Source organism: Strix aluco, chromosome 3, assembly GCF_031877795.1.
Source record: "Strix aluco isolate bStrAlu1 chromosome 3, bStrAlu1.hap1, whole genome shotgun sequence".
Lineage (NCBI taxonomy): Eukaryota > Metazoa > Chordata > Aves > Strigiformes > Strigidae > Strix > Strix aluco.
Window position 1 is genome coordinate 15,317,495 of NC_133933.1, and position 22,352 is coordinate 15,339,846.

The 22,352-nt window shown below is 44.9% G+C and overlaps 1 protein-coding gene across 1 annotated transcript in view; it reads right to left on the reverse strand.

The window, feature by feature from the left end:
• Positions 1–228: 228 nt before the first annotated feature.
• Positions 229–22,352, reverse strand: part of ABHD12 (abhydrolase domain containing 12, lysophospholipase) — a 46,476-nt gene continuing 24,352 nt past the window's right edge. The window contains exons 3-13 of the mRNA XM_074817460.1: positions 21,739–21,844; positions 19,251–19,370; positions 16,413–16,443; positions 8,009–8,054; positions 6,601–6,730; positions 5,031–5,068; positions 4,759–4,838; positions 3,895–3,977; positions 3,101–3,179; positions 2,684–2,811; positions 229–2,192 (exon numbers count right to left, since the gene is read on the reverse strand). Of these exons, the coding sequence (XP_074673561.1) occupies positions 2,153–2,192; positions 2,684–2,811; positions 3,101–3,179; positions 3,895–3,977; positions 4,759–4,838; positions 5,031–5,068; positions 6,601–6,730; positions 8,009–8,054; positions 16,413–16,443; positions 19,251–19,370; positions 21,739–21,844 (881 nt within the window). The 3' untranslated portion in view covers positions 229–2,152. The remainder of the gene's footprint in view (positions 2,193–2,683; positions 2,812–3,100; positions 3,180–3,894; positions 3,978–4,758; positions 4,839–5,030; positions 5,069–6,600; positions 6,731–8,008; positions 8,055–16,412; positions 16,444–19,250; positions 19,371–21,738; positions 21,845–22,352) is intronic.

Consider the following 22,352-nt stretch of genomic DNA (forward strand, 5'->3'; position numbering starts at 1 on the left):
TCCCCAGTGGGGAAGCAGACCCTCAGCTGCAGCCAGACTACAGGCACAGACCCACTGGACTCCAGCAGAGCCACTAGCCCAGAGCTGGCAGCAGCCACAAAGACTTGCCCAGTCCCAGCCCCGAGCTCATCTCCCATGCACAACCGTACTGAAGCCCTGCCACACACCCTCCTACCCAAATGGAGAAAAAGTCCCCAAAACTGCCAGGTAAAACAGCTGAAGCTGAAGTGATCTGCAGTCAATGCCTTTATTAAAACTACACCACTTTTAGATAAACATTTCAGTTTAAATTTCCAAGCATATCACTGGCCTACTACCAGGAATGGCAGTGTTGGGATCACCAACACCAGCAGTTCACGTGCTGGGCCCTCAGCTCTGTCACACAGAAGGCAGCCAGCCAGCCTCCAGCTCAGGCTGTGTTTTGCCCCAAGCCAGCTGCCGGCAGCAGCATTAGCTGGAATGTGCACATCACTCTCCAGAGCCAAATAAGTGTTTCTCTTCTGTCAGTGCAATAAATACGAGTGCGTCAAACATAATTTAAGTGGCACAGTTAGCTTATGAGTATCATGGGTCAGAAACCTCAGGGACAACCACACTATGGTAGAAGAATCTCAGTACAAGAACAAGCTACTGTCTGCTTTGCAACTAGTATGAGCCTGCAGATATAACTTGGATGCATGCTGAGCAGTTTATACTATGCTGTACACCCCTGAACAGACCCTTCGGGCAGCACAATTCACTCTGAGCTCTAGTGACTAAACCTACAGCACCTGGTATTGGTCTATATAGACTGACAGGGGGCAAGGGCCAGGTCCCCAACCAGACACCAGAGTCAGCATATGACCCTCTCAGTGCAGAGCTTGTCAGTGGCATAAACCAGCCCCTCTTCTAGCCCCAAGCAAGGCAAGGACATTCCCAGAACCTCTCCCCATGAGAGAGGCTCATTCCCACTTCTGCCTCCTGGAAAACGTGCTTGGACCATGGCTGTGAGATGGACTGAGAAGTGCTATTGGAAATGCCTGGGATGCCCCGAGCACAGAAGGGAAGTGGAGGGAGAGATGGAGAGGGACACCCCAGACTTATTTGTGCATCAAGAACTGTATACCACTGCCTGCTTTTAACTACAGGGGAACAATGCAGCCAGCAGGAACAGGAAAACCTGACCTAAGGAGTTAAAAGGTAGTCGAGGGAAAAACAACCTGCCCTTCTGGCCCAAAGGAAGCACATGACTGTCTGGGTGTGTACAGGGAGAATGGAAGACATCCATTCCCACATCCTCAGCCCATGCTGTTCGTGGCAGGGGGAGATCAAGCAAAAAAGTAATCTCACACTTTCCGGCTTAAACTCCCAAGTCTGCAAGTTATCTACATAAGTCACTTCAGTCCTAACAGGAAGTGCATGTGAAGAAGGGGAGGAGCTCCACAGAGGGTAGCAGGGATGGAGCAGAAATGATGTTCAAAAGACAAAGGGTACAGAAAATATAAAAGGGCAGTAAACTTTTCCATTAAATAGGAAGAACAAAAAAAAAATTTTATTTCCAAATGTGTGCAATTAGCTCAACACTTGCAACACACTGACTGAAGAGCTAAATAAAAATCTCTCTCACCACCTGGATCTTCCGTGTATTTGTAATTACAGCCACTTAGCAAAAAGTAAAGGCAAAACATGTATTTCTTAGAAAGAGAACACTTCAAACTCAAGCAAGACAACTGGTATGGAGACATGACAACAGCCGTTTGCCTACAAATGAGTCTCTACATGATTCAAAAACAGCAGCAGTGTTTAAAAGTGAAAGAAACACCCTTGGTCATGACATATGTGTCCTAGGAATGTCTGTCCTCAGTGGTACCACGCTGGAGTGGCCAGGCTTTGTTGTGCTTACATTTTTAGCAGTTTCGTACTGGCTCCTGGGCTGTTGTCACCCCTCCACCCATGTCAAAAAAGAAGCCAACAACTTCTTTCTTCTACCATCACAGACGCTGATGCCAGGAGCTGGAGTGGCCAAGGGTACACATCAGGACCGGAGTGGGAATCCCTGACCACCTCTAGTGTCAGGGATGGAAGAATGGCAGACTGACCCACAGGGAGAGGGGAAGAAAAGGAGAGAGAGGAAAAAGAAAGGAAAATCTCTGTGCTGCCAAGCAGCCAGTCTTCAGTGATGATGCTCATGTTCAGATTTTCCCAGGAATTCCCTAGGAAATGAAATGACACAGCAGTGACACTCAGCTCTCCTACACTCTGATGCATGCTGCAGCCTGCAGGTCTTCCCATTCCCCTGGCAAATACTAGGGCTCGAACACTTGCAGCTCCAGAGAACAGCACTAAGCTTTGCTCTCACCCATCAGTGGCTTCCACTAGAAGATGCAGGCAGAAGTAACTGCTCTGCAAAAAAACTCCTCCAGAGCATCCAGCTCACAGCAGAGATGAGCCAGAGAGAAGTGCTCCCCTTTCTGTGGCTGCCCTTCCCAAAAACCTGCTTTGCAGGGAGTTGGAGAGCTCTGATTGTGCTAAACCAGCCCCAGTATCTCACCCACTCTGGAGACCAAAGGGGTTTTCAGAAGAGCTGCCCAATACAGGTGCCTGTTACACATCTCTCTCGCTCCTGGGCGCATGTCACAGTGTGCCCCAAAGCCCCAAGCCCCGGCCCCAAGCCCCAGAAGACCCCAGTTAGCTGGGCTGTTACCGCAGTATTCGAGGTAGCTCTGGACTCCTGTAGATGTACTTGTGCCGGTAGCCAAGGTCTGTGTGGAATGGAACAAACTGCACCTTGTAGTCTCGGAAACTCCGTGACGTTGCAGCAATGTTGTAAAGCTGAGTCCAAGGGGAGGCAGGTGAGGGACACGTGTCACTCCAAACCAGCTACCCCTGCCAAACCAGCACCCATCTCAGGGGTGAGTTATGGGCCCCGGCTTGACCAGCTTTGCTATCTCTAACTCCATTTCACTACTGATTTGCCCCCTCCAACACCACAGAATCTGTAGTCCCTTCAGGCTATGCACTTCTACATACACTTTCCTGTTGCTGACTCTGCCTGGCTGGGATGTTGTTCTATCCACACCAGTTCCTCCCACCAGATCAGTTTGCAGAGCCCCATGTGTACCTTCTTTCCCAGATGAAATGGTACCACCGGGTCATCCTCAGCGTGAAGGATGAGCAGGGAACAGGAAATGTATTTCACACTGTAAAAGAGACAACAATGTCACAAAGGCTCAGATCAATCCCACCACTCTAACACCAACACACTTGGATTTTCAAGGAAACTGCAATGACAAGCATGTCCTGTGGGTCATTAACTGCAGTTCAGATCTTGAAAACACTATTATCTGGGCACCATTCATCTGATCTATAGAAAATTTACTAGTGAAAGGCATCTTTGTAAAAGCTATTTGCTGCTTAGACCAGAGAAAAGTGGCTCACCCCACTGCAAAGCATCATCCCCCCAAGCTCTAGTTTGGTTTCAGTACTGAAAACCAAACTCACAAATGCTCAGGCTCTTGAATGAAAGGCTCAGTGAAAAGAGGTAATGTTATTACACAGAGGGTGTCTTATGCAAATGCACAGCAGAGAAATCTTCCCAAACCTTCAATGTCCCAATGCTACTGTTTAACATGTAACATACACTTGAAAAGCATAAATCACATGGACCAAATCAGCATATCCCTGAGCAGTTCTGTCCTCTCTGTTGCATCTGTCCTTATTAAGAACAATCAAAAGACCTCCACAGTGCAAAGCTGTGTTGCACTCAGGGCTGCAAGAGTAACTGAAATCCTTTCAGGAATGCTTCAACAACAACAACAAAAAAAAGCAGAGAGTGCAGTCTAATGTCTATCCTCCCTGATGCTTGCCATGGCTCACTGCACCCACAGCTGAAAACCCAGCAAAGAGGGAACTCACTTCTCATCATTTGCAAATTTAATTCCACTTGTTGTGATGGGGTCAAGGAAGAACCAGTCAAACCCAGGGAAGTATCTGTATATCTGAGAGAAAAAATTTGCATTAGTGGCAGGCACTAGCAGGACAGTTATACAAACAGCATTAAAAGGGCAGGCCACTGCCATCCCAGTAACATCCCCTGGCTGCACCCTCTGCAGTGAGATGGTCCGTGCATCATTTTTCCTCTCCTGTTTCAGGGCCATCTTATCAGCCTGCTCAGGAGCAGGCTCTTTGGGTGCTTGTATGGTCAAGGTCTCTAAGTATCATGCTGCTGCTGGCAAGAGAACTTTATCCCAGGTCACCTCAGCAGCCCAGCCGCATCCAACAGCCAGTCTGGGTGTCTGCTCAGTTCAGAGCCAACTCGCAGCCATGCTGGATGGAAGAGATGGCTGCATCAGAGTGAACTCACCAGGGAAACAACACAAGTGCAAAGGAGCCACACAGACAGGGTAATGATCAAGAAAAGCCCAACTTTGCCATGGCTTTTCTCACAGCCCACAAAGTAGCCTCCTGCAACAGAGAAGCTACAACACAAGAAGAACAGGCTGTCCACTGCTGAGAACAGAGTGTATCTTCCCCCTCTACGTTTACTGCCCATTCTGATGCCAGTTTCTGTTTTCATTAAGCAGGCTCCACACATGGCTCTGGTACTCCTTATAGTACTAGCACTCCCAGGATCCGTCCTAAGTGCAGCTCTTTACCCCGACACATAAATATCACTACTGCCCCACAAGTCATGCAGTTAGCTCAGATACATCATCTCTGAAGGTTAATTTCTAAGCATACAATTACACACCACTAGTGAGAGCACCACTGTGTACTTGCCACAGAAAATGGGTGACTTCGTGCCTCCTCCCGTATGTTGGTGAATGGAGATTCCAGTATCAGGGCATCCGGTGGCGTTTCTGAAAAGCCGAAGGCAATGTGCTGAAATGCAGGGGTGCAGATAGCCAGCTAGGTCAGGGTCTGCCTTGTAAGAGCAGCTGCCACCACGATGCACCAAGGACAGCCTCATCACAACAGCAAACATATGCGGAAATCTGGGACACCAGCAAGACCCAGGCTGGGTGGGAAGAGCATCCACCCACCAGACTTACCTCTCTCGCAAAGGCGCCTCACTAGATTTGTTGCGACCCTGGAAAGAAGAACAACGAGCGCTTAATCTGGCACAGGCCCTCTGCAAAGCACCAGGCTCTAGTGGTAGTAGGTGGCAGAGGTACAACTCCACTGCCATAACATCAACCCCTCACACTGTCTGAGGTCTGGGCAGCCAGCCCACACTGACTTGGGTTCCCACAGGTCTTCCAACTGTCTCAAACGGCACCAGGTGCTTGCATTTAGGTAAGTGAACAGGTCCAAGGAAGCAGCACACCATGTAGCCACTTGGAAGGACCTCCTTTAAGGTGGCTCTCAGGCTCCCAGTATATCTGCAGCTGTGTGACACAGTCTCTTAGCCCTAGACAAGGGCTGAGCAAGAAAGAGGGGAATGCAGGGGTATGGGCAGAGGGGTGCTGTATTCCAGGCAGCTGGAATGCAGGGTCCCAGTGTGACACTGCAAGGAGTTTCCATAGCTGGGTCAGAAAGCAGCAAGGTCTCTCCCGTGCATCTCCCTAATGGGACAGGGATATTTCCACAGTTGCTGAATCCTTCACAAGCACAGCATATTTCAAAAACCTCAAACTCCAGGCTGGCTATGGTCACCAGGGAACTCAGCTGGGGACCACAGACCCAGACCACTCAGATTGCAGTGGAGTGGGAAATGTCACAAACATGCTCTGACCCAGAAAGGGATCCCAAACATGGATAAAATTTAGAGGAAGAGCCAAACGAAAAGCCTTTGCCTTCTCTCAAACAAAGCAGGATGTTTAGTATCACAGTAGTGAAGAGGTGCTATCCTGAAATACCTCCCTGTCCCAGCAACACATTTGACAGACAGCAAGACAAGCTGCTGTGGTCTCAAACAGTTCAATCTGCACACAGCTCAACTCAAAAGTAACTTGTGTTTGCCCTCTGCTAATCAAGGGGTTAAGAGCACATGCTGCCTGCTGAACACGACCCGCTTCCAGATAGCAATGGAAAGGGAGGAAGCAGGAAAGGAAAGTTAAAATCATTCAGGCAAAAGCACTTGACACTTTGAACTTCCCTATGTCTGGCATGACCATGTAAATGTCACAGATGGCCAGCAGTGTAGTCACACAGGCATCTGCATGAGTACTGATTACACACGGCATGTTTCCCAGGACAGGAAGAAAACGTTTTGTGAGGGCAAGTCACATGCACGTGCAGCTGGGCTGAGATACTCTTTCAGAGTTATCAGAGAAGCCTAATGTTCTGCTCTGAAGGACCTACAGACACAGGTTCACCACAGGAAGAGAAGACTGCAGTCCCACTTTCTCTCCCCTTGGTCGATCTGCATTATATTACTGTAAGTGTCTTTTTTCCAGTGTAACCCTCTGGCCAATGAAGGTTTAAGATCAATTCCTGCATAGTCATTCCCTGCAGCCCTTCTCACTCCATAGAGTGCACGGGGGAAGCTACTCTGCAGCAATTACGACACAGACTCCAAGCCAAGCCAGCCTGGGGATTACGGCAAACAGCACCTTCATCCAAGGTCAGTGTTTAATGTTCTTCAGAAGCTGCTAAATCCCACTGAGATTAGATGCTTACCCTGTGCCCAAGGAGTGTCCCCATATATAGACAGGGTTTTCTCCACTTCTTGCTTTTATCCAGTCGAAGACATGAAGGGCGTCGTAGGTCATTCCCCGCTCTGATGGGCTGCCTATTGAATCGCCCCAGCCTGAAACACAAGTAGTCCTTCTGATAATCACACAAACTGGTCAGCAAAGCCAGTCAGCTCTTCCCATGTAGCCCATCTGCAACTGCAAAGGGTCCTGGGACACAGACAGTTTCTGTTTATTTCACTGTGCACCTCTACAATTTGGGGCTGAAAGCCCCAATTCATCAGCAGTCATTTAAACAAGGTAATTGCTGGCTGCCAAGGAGGTTTTGTGAATTTAGTCAACAACAAAACCAAGACCTGGATCTCAAACACTGCCACACTGTGTTCTTGCACCTACCCATCTGCAACAGCTCAGCTCCCAAACCTTAACTGCTTTTGCATGCATGTCACCAATTTGTAAGTGGAGTCTAACAGCATAAGAACTGGATGCTTAGGGTCAAAACCAAGCACATTTCACAACATCAGTTTGTCCATGCTGTTCGATCAATGCCCTCAAGCAATTTTCCACCCTCCTGATTGTTCTGGCTGTATCACTATCACAGCATGTCTACACATCTTATGCTAAGCGGCAAGCATCCCACATCCCTTCTGACACCTAATAAGCAGTCAGAGAAGCAGCTGCCAGCAGGACTGAAAAACAGGGTAAGCTCCTACAAATAGATCTCTCGCAGATGTCTTCCTGATAAAAATGCAACAGATTAATTTCTTTCCTGTATCTCCAGTGGCATTACACTGCAGTCATGGCTTAAATACTAAGGGAAAAAACGAGCAGCAGATGCTTGACTGCTGGTGGCACAGAGTTGCAAAATGGTCACAGCTTCTGGCAAGGACCTTACCAATTGTTAGCAAATCATTTACTCTATGTCTTATCTTACCTATCAGCTTTTTAAACGAAGTGCAAGTTCAGTTCCCTGCGTGACCTCAGGGAAGTCAATTAGAACATATCCAAAAGACTACATCTAGGCAAACTTACTAGTTTCCAGATGTGCACCTAGAGGATGTCTTAACTGGATGCTGTGACAGCATATTTGCCTGGGTCACCCTCTGCTCCTTAGCTCCCAAACCAACAAGCCCTGTGCATGAGAACAGATAGGAGCCAGAGTCCACCAAGCTGGACATCAGGAAGCAGTGCTACACAGGAAGGCACTGGAAAGAAATTTCTGAAAGTTCTTTGGATACCCATGAACTAAAAAGAAGCAATAACCACATCTAATTAGCTGGCAGCAAGCATTTATGAAAGACCAGCCCCCTGAGATCCAGAAGAAAGTAACTTCTTTGTTGCTTCTACAGAAAGAGACATCTAAAAGTGTTTCATAATAAAAGAAGCCCACATACCTCGATAATCAAACGTGACCACGTGGTACCCAAGGGAGCTGAGAACCTGGAGGGCAGAGAAACATGCAGAAACCCATCACAGAGACTTGCACAGCAGCCGTTCTCTTGCCTCAGGCCAAGGTGCAGGGATCTAATTTATAACATTATCAGCCTGACACAATAAAGCAACAACTTACAGCTTTTCTGTGTAGCAGGCACAGAGCTTTTCAAACACTAATCATCTCAGCCCGGTGGTTTTACTCCATTTGTTTCCTGGACTTTGTATCAGGCTTAGATGTTGATTCTCCCTGTATCAGCTTTGCCTTTAAGGTCTGCAAATATCCTATGACCATTTACCCTACAAACACTTTCCAGTTTTCCTGTGAAACAGTACAACTGCTTCACTTATATTATTCAAACTGGCATAAATGTTAGCATAATATATAGGATCCTGTTTCAGAAGACTTAAATGAATGCAACCAAAACATGCAATTGCTCTATCACGAAGATCTATATTACAACCAATGGTAATCATAACAAAGTCTGTTAAAAGCAAGTAAAACCACCCAATGTTAGATCAACTTGATCGGAAAAAGTGCCTTGGTAAAAACAATGCTAGCATTCCAAGCTACCATTGCTGGTAACGCAATATGAACGTAACAGCGCTGTGGTAGATAAATTAATAAAAACTCACAAAAAGATTGAAATGTTGTTGCTGTCGTGGTCTATATATGATACATGATTTAAAAAAGCAGTCTTAGTATTACAGTATACTCTAAACCTTCTAATGGACAGAAGGAAATCATCTCCTGTGTGAAACCAACACTTTATTTCTAGTGTAATTGAAATCTTAACAGCCTAAACAATTACTGTTACTAGTTTGATTCTCGTTATTACAGAAAAAAGAGAAGAAGATGACAACATAGAAAAGAGGGGTGTTCAGGTAAGCTGGCGACTTAACTCCTTTGCTGGGAGGACTATGATGGTGATGGTTTCTCCTACTTCCCTCTAGGACCATTTGGGGCTAATTTTCATACATTTCAGACATGCACTGGATGTTTCGTTCTCTTCACTGGTCTGTGATTCCATGTTACATTCCAAATTACTTTACGGGGTGTGTTCAGCATACACTGGGCACATTCTCTTTGTCACCTCTAAATCAATTTTTGCCCAGCTCCCACGTCTGCACCTCTGCAGGCTGTACACAGCCCAGGGGTCTCTGGGGTCAGCCTGTGCCCTGTTCCAGGCATGCATATACCTGCGCTCCTCTGCAATGCCCTCTGTGTTCCCATCTCCCAGGTCTCTGCTGTCATACCAGGCCTGGTTGTTGGAGCCCCTGACTGGACATGCAGAACACAAAGTTCCTTCTTGCAAAGTTTGATTTTCAGCTTTACAATGTGATTTTACTGCTAAGATATCACATACAATCTAGCCTTTTCCAGGCCATTAAAAATTATTTAACCTGTTGACAGCTTACCTATCTTCTATACACATTTGTTGTGTTGGCTGTATTGGCAGCATCCCTCCTCAACAACAAATAGATGCACTTTTATTTTAATTAGCAGCTGTTACATTTAAAACCAGATTTTTACCATTCTCTAACACATCCATTGCAATCATGCACACAGAGCTAATGTTTCATTTTAAAGCCAACTGTACCCCAGTTCCACTAGAAACTTCATTATTCAACTAGTCCTTCAACTTCTATCTGCTTAATTACTGATAAATAATTATCTGATAATGTTTTCAATTCAAATATTTTTTCTTTCTGATCTCCATCCTAGGTTTCTTTTATGTTTATGCTCATTTATGCTTTGCACCTTTGCTATTGGAGCTGGGTACACACCTCTCTCTGGGAGCTTAGCCCTTGCAACAGGAGACCATCGCTGTTCACCCCGGGGTCACTGTTCCCATGGCAGCTCTGCCTTCTTCCACCTGAATATTCACCTTCTCCCCCTGTTTGTTTTCCTTCAAACAGCCCTTCAGCACCTGGTTCTCCCCCTGCACCTACCTTCTCAGACCATCGGTCTGACCTGTACCAGGCACCACCTGCACCTCCTACCTGTCAAAGACCCCCACAGAGTGGCCTCCAGCTTTCCTTAACCCCAATCTGAGTCTGAACCCCTCCAGCACAGCCCTACCCCCGCAAATCCTGCCACTCAGCACAGCCAAAAGCAGCAAGGGAAGCACCCAAGATAGCTTGTTGTGCCTGGAAAGATTGTTAAGTCTCCTGAAGAGGGACAGGAATGGCATGATGCACGCCCAGCCAGATTCTCCTCTTGTCACTGGGAGCCAGGACCTGTGAAGCTACACAAAACAAATTCACCTGGCAGAGAACAGGAGATGCTGCAGCATTAGTCTGTCTGGCTTTTGTCCTGGTCAGCTGTGAAATGCATCAGCCCTCTCACAGCAATAAGCAATGAGGATGCCCTCAAGACACCCCCAGGCACAGGCAGTAGCAACGTCCATGCTCACCTAGACCTAGGCAGGCCATGCTCAGGACCCCTGACCACCAAGACCTGCCTCCTCACAGCCCAGCACAAGCCAGTGTGCCCAGTTCTCCTCTCCCTAGCAGAAAGCAAGGACAAAGACCTAGGGAAAAGATGATGAAGGTCATCTCATGTTTTACCAAAGGAAGAAGTTGATGGAGCCTCCCAGTCCTGCACTCACTCATCTTAAAGGTGAACCACGTGCAGGGACTCATTCCTCCAAGGACCTGCCAGGCGCCAACCATGGGCACTGCCTGGCTCATACACTTTAGAGGTGCCTTTCTCTTCCAAGGAAAAAAAGTGAGGCTGAGGAATGGGATCAAGCAGGAAAAGCAGCAGAAATTGTCACTACCACCATTGCAGCTGCCAGAGCTGTAAGGTGCCCACCTCAACCTTCACAATGCAGGGCCCCACACTAATAGCACCCCCTGCTTTAGAGCATGGCTCTGCTGCCCATGCACCTTCCTTCCTACCCTGGCACTGGGCAGCTGCAGCACCCAAACACCCACTTTCCAAGAGGAAAGCAGACATGCAAAACAAGGCCAAACTACAGCCTATCACACTGGATACACAAAAGAAGGAAGAACCTCCACCATCCATCAACATCCAGCTCCTCCTGGTGATGGACAGACAGCTGATGATGAGCTGTAACATCCCTGCCTGAAGCCAACAATGCTGGGAGCATCCCAATCCTATGCCCTGCACTAACAGTGACTTCTGGTTGTTTTTTTTTTTTTTAAGAGTATTTTTCTTTCTTGTTTTTCCCCTTAGAATTAGTTCAGAAAGTCTCAGATGAAGCCAGTAAGATTTCAATTTGCCTTGCAGATAACAGGCATTTCCTCTGACCCTTAACAGGATGTTTAGTGTAACAATGCCATGTTTTGTTTATAGTAATTACTTATGCCCCTATAACAATACTGTATTGTTTTCATGTGCTGCTATAAAAGTTGGGTAACCTCATGCAGTGGGCAAAAAACCCTCTGCATCATCTCTCCACCACTATCCCAGCACATCAGTGCAGTAACAACTAAATGCTTCACGGCCGAAGCCTCAACATACAAGTACAATTTGCAGAAGGAGCTTGTGGTAGTCTGTCATTGCCAGCCAAGGTAGCTAAGAGAACAGGATTCTTGTAAATTTTAAAAGGTGTTGAGTTGCATTATTTAAGCATGAATAATTTGAACAACATGAATAACACAGTGGCTCTGAATACATTGATAACTGTGATATCTGGACACTTGTCCAGACTAGAGGAAACCATGTCCCTCAAAACGAGTTTGTATCTGGTTACTGCTCTGCTGCTGCTCCTCCAACTTCTGGTTACTGTCTTAGAAACACACATTGATTCAGGCAAGAACGATTTTGGACACCTGCTGCTCACAGACTGTGCAGCAGTGATAGTCTCAATTTTCAGTGCTGCTGCTGAAAAAACCTGCTCCCATGAATCAATTGCTCAGAAAGGACAGAGACCTCTTAAAGTTATTATTTCCCCTTTGAGTGTCCTCTAGAGGGTTTTCCCTGCTCCTTCCAGCCTACTAGCAGCACCAGCAAAAAGGACAGCAATCCAGCCTGTTTCATTCTGCTGGAACAAGCATGAACCTGGAGCATCTGGCGTGGTTCTGGTAAGCCCATAGGTGTGTTTGCATGTCATTAACCGACTGAAAAAGACAAACCAAGCAACTTGTCTATGTTCTCAGAAGCAAAAGAATATCAGACCCAGGAAGAGAAACCTTGGGTTTTGGTAAACTGTGTCTCCGTATGTGTGCACACACAGAGGCACACAAAGTCTTTAAGTATTTTGAAGCACTGCTACTCTTGCTCAGTCAAAATACAAAACAACTCCTCTGCCTGTCTTGGCCAGCACAAAATGCACTGCAGCATAGGTTGGTTCCCAGAAAAATAACCAGATAGATCACCGTACACAAAAACGTCCTCAGACAACGTTCTGCAACTCAGTTCATCCTTTTTTCTTAAAGGAAAAGAAAAATCACCTGCCTCCTTGGGGTTGCCAAAGCATTTTCTAAGTGATCTGACTTTGCAGCAGGGGATCTTGCATAAGAAGCTGCACTGCAATAAAGCTTTATGAGTGCCAACACTCTGACACAAACTATAAAGAGAAGGGAATGATAGCTAAATCCATAGGAAAAACACAAACTCAGACCCCTCTGAAATAAGCCAGCAAAAATAATTATGGCTCTTTTAGAAACACACGATAGGAGACCAAGAAATGTGCGTGGGAATTTCAGCTGAGAGAGTTTAATAAAATAAATGACTGAGAAAGTCGTTAGGCAAAAGACCCAAAACAGCTGAAGTAGCCTGCCCTCATATAACACACCATAGTGCTATGTCTGGGAAATTAATTGGGTTTTGTACAAAATCTTCAGCACTTAAGATGGCACCACTCATACAAATGCACTGTGCCATGGAAAAGGGGGAAACCCAGGCTGAACCTGCCTGCCTGACAAGCGATAAGTCCTGCACTGGCAAACCTTGAAAATGTTTCATTGCAATGAATTGGTCTGTGAATAGGCAAACACTAGCTTTGTCACCAATAGGGAGGTTTATAGTTACTCGGCCCAACATTCTGGCATTTAAAAGATCAAATGTCACCTTCAAAAGTTTGAAGGGTGTGAGGAATCTGAGCTGGCCTCAGTCCACGTATAATCTCTCAGCAGTTGGTGATGTACGGCATCCTCACAACAAAACCTGCATTAAGACCAGTGCCGAGAAGAAACAATGGCAAATTATGGTCATTGGCAATTCCCTCCTGTGCAGAACAGAAGCACCCATTTGCAGACCAGACCCTCTTTTTGGGGAAGTTTGCTGCCTCCCTGGGGCCCAAATTAGGGATGTCACCACAAGAGTGAAGACAACCTTAGTACAACTTCAGACTACTATCCATTCCTGCTCTTTCACTAATGATGTTGCAACATAAAGTCTGAGGTCAATCAAAAGAGGTTTCAGGAAAAAATTCAGGAGCACAGGTAGTGTTTTCCTCAGCCCACCCTGTAACAGTGGGAGACTTCGGAAGAAACAGGCAAACCCAGGATATCAATACGTGGCTCCAGGACTGGTGCCTCTGCCAAAATTTTGGGCTTTTAAACTATGGAAGAGCCTTCAAGACACAAGATATGCTGGGGCCTGAGGGGATCCACCTGTCCAGATGGGGAAAACGTGTCTTTGGGTGTAAACTGGTGGGACTGATTGACAGAGCTTTAAACTAGAATCGATGTGAGAAGAGGATACCAAGAGGATTGCAGTCTCACGCCAAGAGCTGGTATGGCATCGCCTGAGGGTGGCAATACTAGCAGGAACATTTACACTGCTCCTGGGAGCACGGAAGGCTCAGAGGCCTATCTGAAATGCTTGTACATCACCACAGTATGAGAAACAAACAGGATGAACTGGAAGCACTGGTTAGTTCCCAGAACTATGATATCATTGGTTAGTGAGACTTGGTAGAACAAGTCCCACACCTGGAGTGCTGGGATGGAAGGCTACAGGCTGTTCAGGAGGGAGAGGCAGAGCAGGTGAGGTGGAGGTGTCACACTGCATGTAAGGGAGGGGTTTGATTGCACAACCCGTACAGTTAGAGATGATGTGGTTGAGAGCCTCTGGGTGAGGATTAGGGGAATGGAAAACAAAAGAGATGTTGTAGTGGTTGTCTACTACCGATGCCCTAGCCAGGATGTAAGCACTGATGAGCTATTCTATAGACAATTAGGAGAAGATAACTTCTTGTCACAAGTACTCAGTGAGCCAACTAAGAAAGATGACGCCCTAGACCTGTGTCCTGGTTTACCCAGGATAGGGTTAAGTTTCCCCAGCAGTGGGGGGGAGCTCTAGCCGGGTTATTCAGATACCATGCGGCCATCACATCCTGGCGAGTCACATCTTTCCTGGCGCGGGAGCACGGTGCGCGTGGTTTTGTACATCTACTCCTCTCACTGCTATATTGGTAGCTATTTTGCTCTGTTCATTGCTATCACTATTACTGTTATTGTTGTTGTTTGTTGTGTTGCTATTGCACTGTTGTATTAAACCTTTCCTTATTTCAGTCTTGGGGCTTTGTATTTCACTCCCTTTGTGGGGGAGGGGTAGCGGCCACGTGGTCTCAGACCCCGGCAGGGGCTAAACCATTACAACCTGCTATTTGTGAATAGAGAAGGACTTGTGGGAGACGTGATTGTAGATAGGTGGCTGTCTGGGCCACAGTGATCATGAAATGGTTGAGTTTAAAATTTTCAACATAATAAGAAAAAAGGACAGCAGAGTTGCTAGATAGATTGGAGCATTGGGCAATGATTAATGGGATGAAACTTAACAAGTAAAAATACTGGATTCTGCACCTAGGACAGAGTAACACTGGGCATAAGTATAAATTGGGAGGAGTGGCTGGAGAGCAGCCCTGCAGAAAGGGATGCGGGGGTGCTCGTTGGCAGCAGGATCAATATGAGTCTGCAGTTGTGCCCTGGCATCCAAGAGGGCAAACCACATCCTGGGGTGCATCAAACACAGCATAACCAGCCGGTCAAAAGACGGGATTATCCCACTGTATTTAGTGTTGATGCAGCTTCACCTTGAGTACTGTGTGCAGTTCTGGGCCCCACAATTTGAGAAGGGTGTGAGGGTACTCAAATGCATCCAGAGGAGGGTGTGGGGAAGTAACGAAAGATTGGCAAAGGAGGATCATAAACACGTTCCAGTGACTTGCAGCTGGGGTGTCAAAAAACACATGTATCATACTAATTGTTGTTTTGCCTTGTGTGTTGGACAAGTAGAACATCTGTGTTTAAATAACATAGGCCTGTGATAGACTTAGAACACACCTGAGATTCCTGCCCTGCTGTGGGAAAGATCACAGCACAGTGATAAATTATGCCTGCGCCAACCCCTGAAATACAGGTGAAAACAGCAAGTTCAGTGATCCTCTAGCATGGACCAAGCTCCATGGTGCCTGCGTTCCCGCTTGTGTGCCTCTGCCTGGGCTGCTTCAGGGATCCCCCAGTTGGTGAGGTAACAAAATTTACTCTTTGCATTTCATCCATGGTTTTGTGGTTGTTCCTGCACCCTGCCTGTGCCAGCTCACACACAGGGTGACAAAGCTGGTGAAAGGGCTGGAAGTGATGTCCTGTGTGGAGCAGCTAAAGACTTTAGGTTTGTCTAGTTTGGAGAAAGGGAGGCCGAGGAGTGACCTCAATTGCTCTCTGCAGCTTCCTGAGGAGGGAAAGTGGAGAGTGAGGTGCTGATCTCTTCTCCCTGGGATCCAGTGACAGGACGCACAGGAATGGTTCAAAGCTGTGCCAGGGGAGGTTTAGACTGGACATTAGGCAGCATTTCTTTTCTGAGAAGGTGGTCAAACACTGGAACAGGCTTCCTAGAGAGGTGGTCCATGTCCCAAGCCTGTCAGTGTTTAAGAGGCATTCAGACAATGCCCTTAACGTGCTTTAACTTTTGGTCAGCCCTGAAGTAGTCAGACAGTTGGGGTAGATGATCATTGCAGGCCCCTTCCAACCGAAAATATTCTTTCTATTCTGTGACAGTCAGTATATAGAGACCGGTAACATATGAAAGAATACTCTTAAATGGTACCTCAAATTAGTATACTAGTATAATCAATCAAATTACAGCTGTGATTAAATAAAACTCTCAATTTTTCCCCATAAACTGTGTTGTGAAAGTATTCCTGGCAAAAAAACTGGTTAGCTCACTTGGAGCTGACAGTTAACAACAGCAAATAAAAGACCTTTCAAATAACTTTTAATATGGGGAAGTGTGCTCAAGGCTTACAGAACCCTTTTTCCATACATGCTTCATATTTAGAGGAGACTAAGCTATCTGCCTGTTGGCAGTGGGCTGTAATGAGCAGTCTTCTCAAGTCTGTGCACATCTGATGTGTTAATGCAACTGCTTGGACAACACATGCAGCCACTTACCTTGTAAAGCTCCACGCGGTGATCCCCTCCTCTGGCAAAAGTGATTCATGAAGAGAAGAGGAGGAGAAATAAAACACCGAAACAGAAACAAAACAAAAAAAAAACCACATCACATGTGAACATTTAAGCTTCCAGAAACAGACTTTCCCAATTGCCTCAGGCTTCCAGTTTAACACAAACATGCCAAACAAACACCATAACTGCTTTGTCACAGGCTTCTAGGAGACAGCAAGGCTTTGCTGAGCTATGCAGGACATAGTTTTGAAGCTAACTTCTCCCTATACATCTCTTCTCACAGCAGCTAAAGACAAACTTTTCAACCTACTCTCCTGTCTGCCTTTTCCAAAGCCTGTAATACATCCAAAACAGCCTGTCCCTGTTGGCTTTGCAGACCCTGTGCTCCTGCCACCAGTGCTGCCCCAGCCAGTAACCCCTGCTCTAACAAGGGGTGAGGCTCTCAACAGAACTCACCAGGTTAACCCAAGCAGCTGGCCCTTGGATTTTCTCACCTGGCTCCAAGCACAGGGACAGAAAGGACATGTGCAAAAGACTGAACAGAGAAAACCAGAGTTGAACACTGCAAGTAAGTCCAGGGGAAGAATCTGCTTTAATGTTTTTTTCATAAATTGAAATCTAGACAATAAAAATGGAGAGTAAATGTGCCATTACGTGCTTTAAAATATATCCAGAACATGACATGGCTAATCCACACCCAAACTTTAGTCTAGTATTGATAGGAGATATACTCCTGCACTCATGAAAAATCTAAACATTCACACCATGACTGGTTTGGTCAGTGCAGCCTCTAAAGCAAAATGCCACTTACCAGACCTCCCTCTAAGAACACACGCACTTGTGAGCCAAAAGCTGTCAGCTCCAACTGTACTACAAAATACCTAATGCAGACAAAACCACTCAGGGCAAAACACAAGGAGTTGCTTGTAAGTCATTCTGAATCATACAAATCTGAAGAAGATGATGATATACTTGCTTGAAAAGTCACCCTTGACATGCACACATCGGTGCCTTTTCATGCATTCCTCAAAGCACAACAGAGGAATTTTTTCTAGGAGAGGATCAAGTAAGTGCAACATTTTTGCCTCAGCTTCAGACCACTCGAGGGAACCAGAAAGCCAAGGCAGTTTTTTACTTATGGTTAATGCAGCCTGCATCAATAAAACAGCCCTTTGACAAGAGTCTGAACATGCAGTGTAGAAACATAAAGCAATACATATTAAAGCTGAAATGGCAATGCCAATACACCTCCAGCTTCTCCAACACACACAGTAAAGTGAAATGTGAAATATCTAATTGATCCATAGCTCAGTACTTTATCTCAGAAGCACCTGGGGGACCCAAGAAGTAAATCTAATCAATAAGCATATAGAGATACTGGTCCCAAATTACCACCATTAAGCTGCAGAATAGCTTCCATTAGTATCATTTGCTACACTCAATAAAGGCAAGAAAACAAGCAAAGCAGTATTTGAAAAATAATGCAACAATTTGATTAAACCTTGTAATACATCAGCACAAGATGATGGGGTCAGTTTCCAAAAACCCATCTGCTCATGCATTTCCTGGCTCACAGTATGCATTTCCCACACCATGCCCTTCTACCAAAAAAGAACACCGCTAAGACAAGAATTTGGGTGAAAAAGGGCAATGTTCCTGAAATGTAAAGGCTAGTGAACCTTCACTACCAGCACACTTAGAACAGTTTCTTTGCTTTACATCATGGAACTTGTATTTTTGCAATGTTTCTGCTCTTATAGAGTATCTACGAGCAGACATCAGTTTCAAAAGAACATCCACTGGCATTACTCTTTGTAAGATGCATATTAGTAAGGAAAAAGACTATGCTCTAATAAATGAACTAAAGGACTGTATCATGCAGAGATGTGACAGTAAAAACATGATTCTGAGAAACCTCCAGGAGGTTTCACACTGTGCTAGTCATTTTTAGCATCCAGCAACAAAGTATAGAGAACCAACCTACTACGTTAGCTGATACACATGGTCCACTATAAAATTACAAATTTTAGAAATGCTCCTGTTTCTGACAAATGTCCTGTACATATGCAATAATGAAACAAAACCAGCACATTACTTTCCTCTTTCTTTCTGATTTTCCTTCCTCAGAATGTGTTAACTACTAAAATAAGCTCACTAAAGGAACTGGAAAGTTTACTTAATGCATGGAAATCACATATACAGAAGCATTAATACTACCCCATGTCTTGATTCAGAGACCACTATACTGAAAAGAAGTACTTCTCCCTATCTGAAACCACAGCCTCCTGGTTTCTAGCAGAGGACACATGGTAAACTACAATACCAGATATCTCTGATAACTGCAATAAATCTATTCCTACATTCAATAAATGGAGATACACAACTTCTTAAAACATGCTTTCCTTTTAAAAGGAAGGAGAAGTACCAAACTGCTTTTAGATTTTATTTTGGTTTTAATCATAGAATAGTTTGGGTTGGAAGGGATCTTTAAAGGTCATCTAGTCCAACAACCCTGCAATGATCAGGGACACCTTCAAAGAGATCAGGTTGGTCAGAGCCCTGTCCAGCCTGACCTTGAATGTTTCCAGGGATGGGGCATCTACGACCTCTCTGGGTAATCTGTTCCAGTGTTTCATCACCCTCATTGCAAAAAACTTCTTCCTTGTATCTAGTCTAAACCTACCCTCTTTTACTTTAAAACCATTATCCCTTGTCCTACCGCTACAAGCCCTACTAAAATGTTTGTCCCTGTCTTTCTCATGAATGTGTTGAAGCTGTGACAAGCCAAGCATGAAACAAAGCCATCTCCGTTTTGTGCCTCACCTTGTTCCTGCATTGCCATGCAAGTAAAGGATTACAGGATGGCTGGAACCCAAAGCATCTTCAAACCACAACTGGTCTTTCCCTCGGGCATTCTTCCATAGGGCTGCAGGGACTGTGTGCCTGTATACAGAAGGAAAAAATGCATTGTCCTGTTGCTAGTCAGTGTCTGCCACTTGAATTTTGAGGTTTTTTGATCAATTCATTAACTCAGGATTACACACCTCACATGCACTCTTCATAAAACTGTCACAATTAGCTGACAAATGGCCAAATTTAAAATACAGTGGCTAGGTTATTTTGATATTTTTACCTCCATCACTATTGCCTTCAAAACTCAGGGCTGTGCAAGGCATGAAACTTCACAGGCAAACCCAAAGCACAATTACTGAACTTCCCACTGTTCTGGAGAAAAAAAATCTCAATTCCTCAGCTTTTATGGGACTTAATTACTTCGATTAACATACTTATACACCATAAACAAGATTCACAGCTAGGTCAGCAGATGTTCAGAATAGTCAGAAGAGTGTTCAGAGAGTAAGAGGCATATCTGACTCCATAGCCAATCTGAGGAAAAAGAAGGGCTCAGGGTCTGATGAGAAGATCACATATTTTATTTTCAGACACCAGTTTCTTGAAGGTATAACATTTTAGCTGGAAAAGCTACAATCTGGAAGAGCCAGGAATTTTTAACTCACAGCTAATATAAATAATATAGCTGGGCAGCTATTAGAAAAAATTCAGCACTTTTGGAATGGGAAGAGTTGAATGACAGACCAAAGAGAACATAGGCATTTAAATTGGATAATTACTCTAGAAGACAAGCACTGAAAGCAAGTACATGCCTACAACCAGGCTAGCTTACAGCTGTCAGAAGTAACTTAAGTACTCACATGTCCTTCTCCTTGGAAGAAAAACAAACTCCATCTACCACACCTTCCTCCAAGATGTAAAGCTCAGAGGACAAACTAACACAGGGGGAAACAATGTAAAAAGTCTACTTGCACACACACAGACAGCAGACTGAGTCCTTGAGGAGGAAAAAAGCCCCAGTAACTGTAGGACTCAACTTTTCCAACTGTCCTGTCTCAAGACTTTTGCAAGCTTATGAACAAAGTAGGCTAAGGACTTTGTTTCAGAAGCATACCGAACACAGGACCTTACACCTGCATTAAAGCAAGGCTACAAACTTCGTGAAAACCTATCTCATAAGTATCAAGACAAATGACATAGACTCTGAATTGCCACCACAAGCTGGAAGTTCTGCTTTAGTAAAGATACACAGTACACTTGTAAGGTAAACAAAATAAAAATCTCAAGACTTTTTCAATAGCTTAGCAGTCAGAATTTTAGTTGTCCAAGTGAAGATACAAACCATTATTTACCAGCCCTGGTAAGACTGAACTTCCAGCTTCTAAACATGTCTTTCACCAAAATTCATTTGAAGGCAAGGAACCATCTTTATGTAGCAGGATATCACTGTCCCATTCAAAAGGTCATACACCCTCAAGCAAAGAGAAAATCTCTACTGCATTAGTGGACACATACAAGTTGCACACACATAACTGAAAACTCCAAATCCTACAGCTTACAGATCTAACATCACTGGCTGTATTAAAGAACAGACCCTTTTCCTCCACACCTGGCATGGTGTCTAGCCTTTTTTTCAGGTGTTTACTGCACTTGCATATATATATATATTCAAACTGCATGCACTTCTTTTTCTTCAAAGATAGCAGGAACTTTTCTGTGGCTTTGAAACTTCTGGTGTTGAGACACAACAGAAAGTCATCATGAAAAACAGATGCAGAAGCTGGTTTGAGCTGGTGTAATAATATGGAAAGTACTGAAAACAGACCTTTTTAGGCAGAAAACCAGTCATTTGAGCTGATCCTGGATAACAAAGAGCTAAAATGAATTGCCCTTGCCTGGGACCAGAAAACCTTCGTGAGGAAGGAATGATAAGTGAGATCTGACACTGCCACTTGTTTCATTAAGAGTAAACTGTGTGTTCTGTTCTCACCCACTCTCCAAACCTTACATATGTTTTACACACAGAATATTCTTCCTCCTACTCTGAACACTTTGATTCTGTTTTCCTATCTTCCCCCACATTTATTTTGCAAAACAAAATATCAACAGCAGTTGAATGACAAAACTTCTAACTCCTTGGGTCTCATCTGATATGGAGGCATGATCTGTAGCAATGCAGACTTGTAACCTTTACGATTCCAAATTATGAAGTTTCTCTGAATGCACAGGTTGTCCAATTGTGTTTCATGCATTACTGATCTGAGTCCAGACAAGCTCCAGAGATTTGCATATTTTTCAACACGAACTCGGTCACTTGGTAGAGGAAAGCACAAGCATCCACAAACCAGAGCAGGCAATGGTTGTGACATGCACAGCAAAAATACTGGATAGGCAACACTGAGAACAGGAAGAAGGATAAAGATGCACAGCACATACTACGCAGAACAGGCTTCCTTACCAGACTCCAATGGTTACATCCTCCTCTGGCTGCAGGTAATAATTACAGGTGTGGTTTAAACCTTGATCCTGTGGTCTTTTCAAGTCAATGAAATACGGGACCCTCACTGAAATACAAAAAAGAAAAAGAAAAAAACACACAGAACATGAAACCTTTTACTTTTTCCCTTTATTTTCTTTTAAAATTGCTTTACCAAGTCACTGGAGAGTTGTACAAACCACTCCATTGTGCTGGGAAGACCTTATTTTTTTTGTGTGTGAAAGGATGAACTGGCTACAGCTGTGACTAAAAACGAACACCAAAGTGAGCAAGGTACGAAGACACAAATAATCAAAAAAAACATGAAGCAGGCTAAAATTAAGAGGTGGGGGATGACAGACAAAGCTTCCTGTGACACACATTTAACCACCTCTGCCCAGTTTGCTTTGTAAATCTCCCAGACAAGATAGTTGCTCCTGCTGCGTCAATGGGGTGGGTTAGGTGATTTGGCAATCACCTAAAACTCTTACTGTTTGCATTGTAGCTGTAACAGAAGTTACTGATGGGACAAACTTCCTGTGATAAAGGGAGCATCCCAGAGCTGTAACATGTTTCAGGATGACATGTGGTTTCAG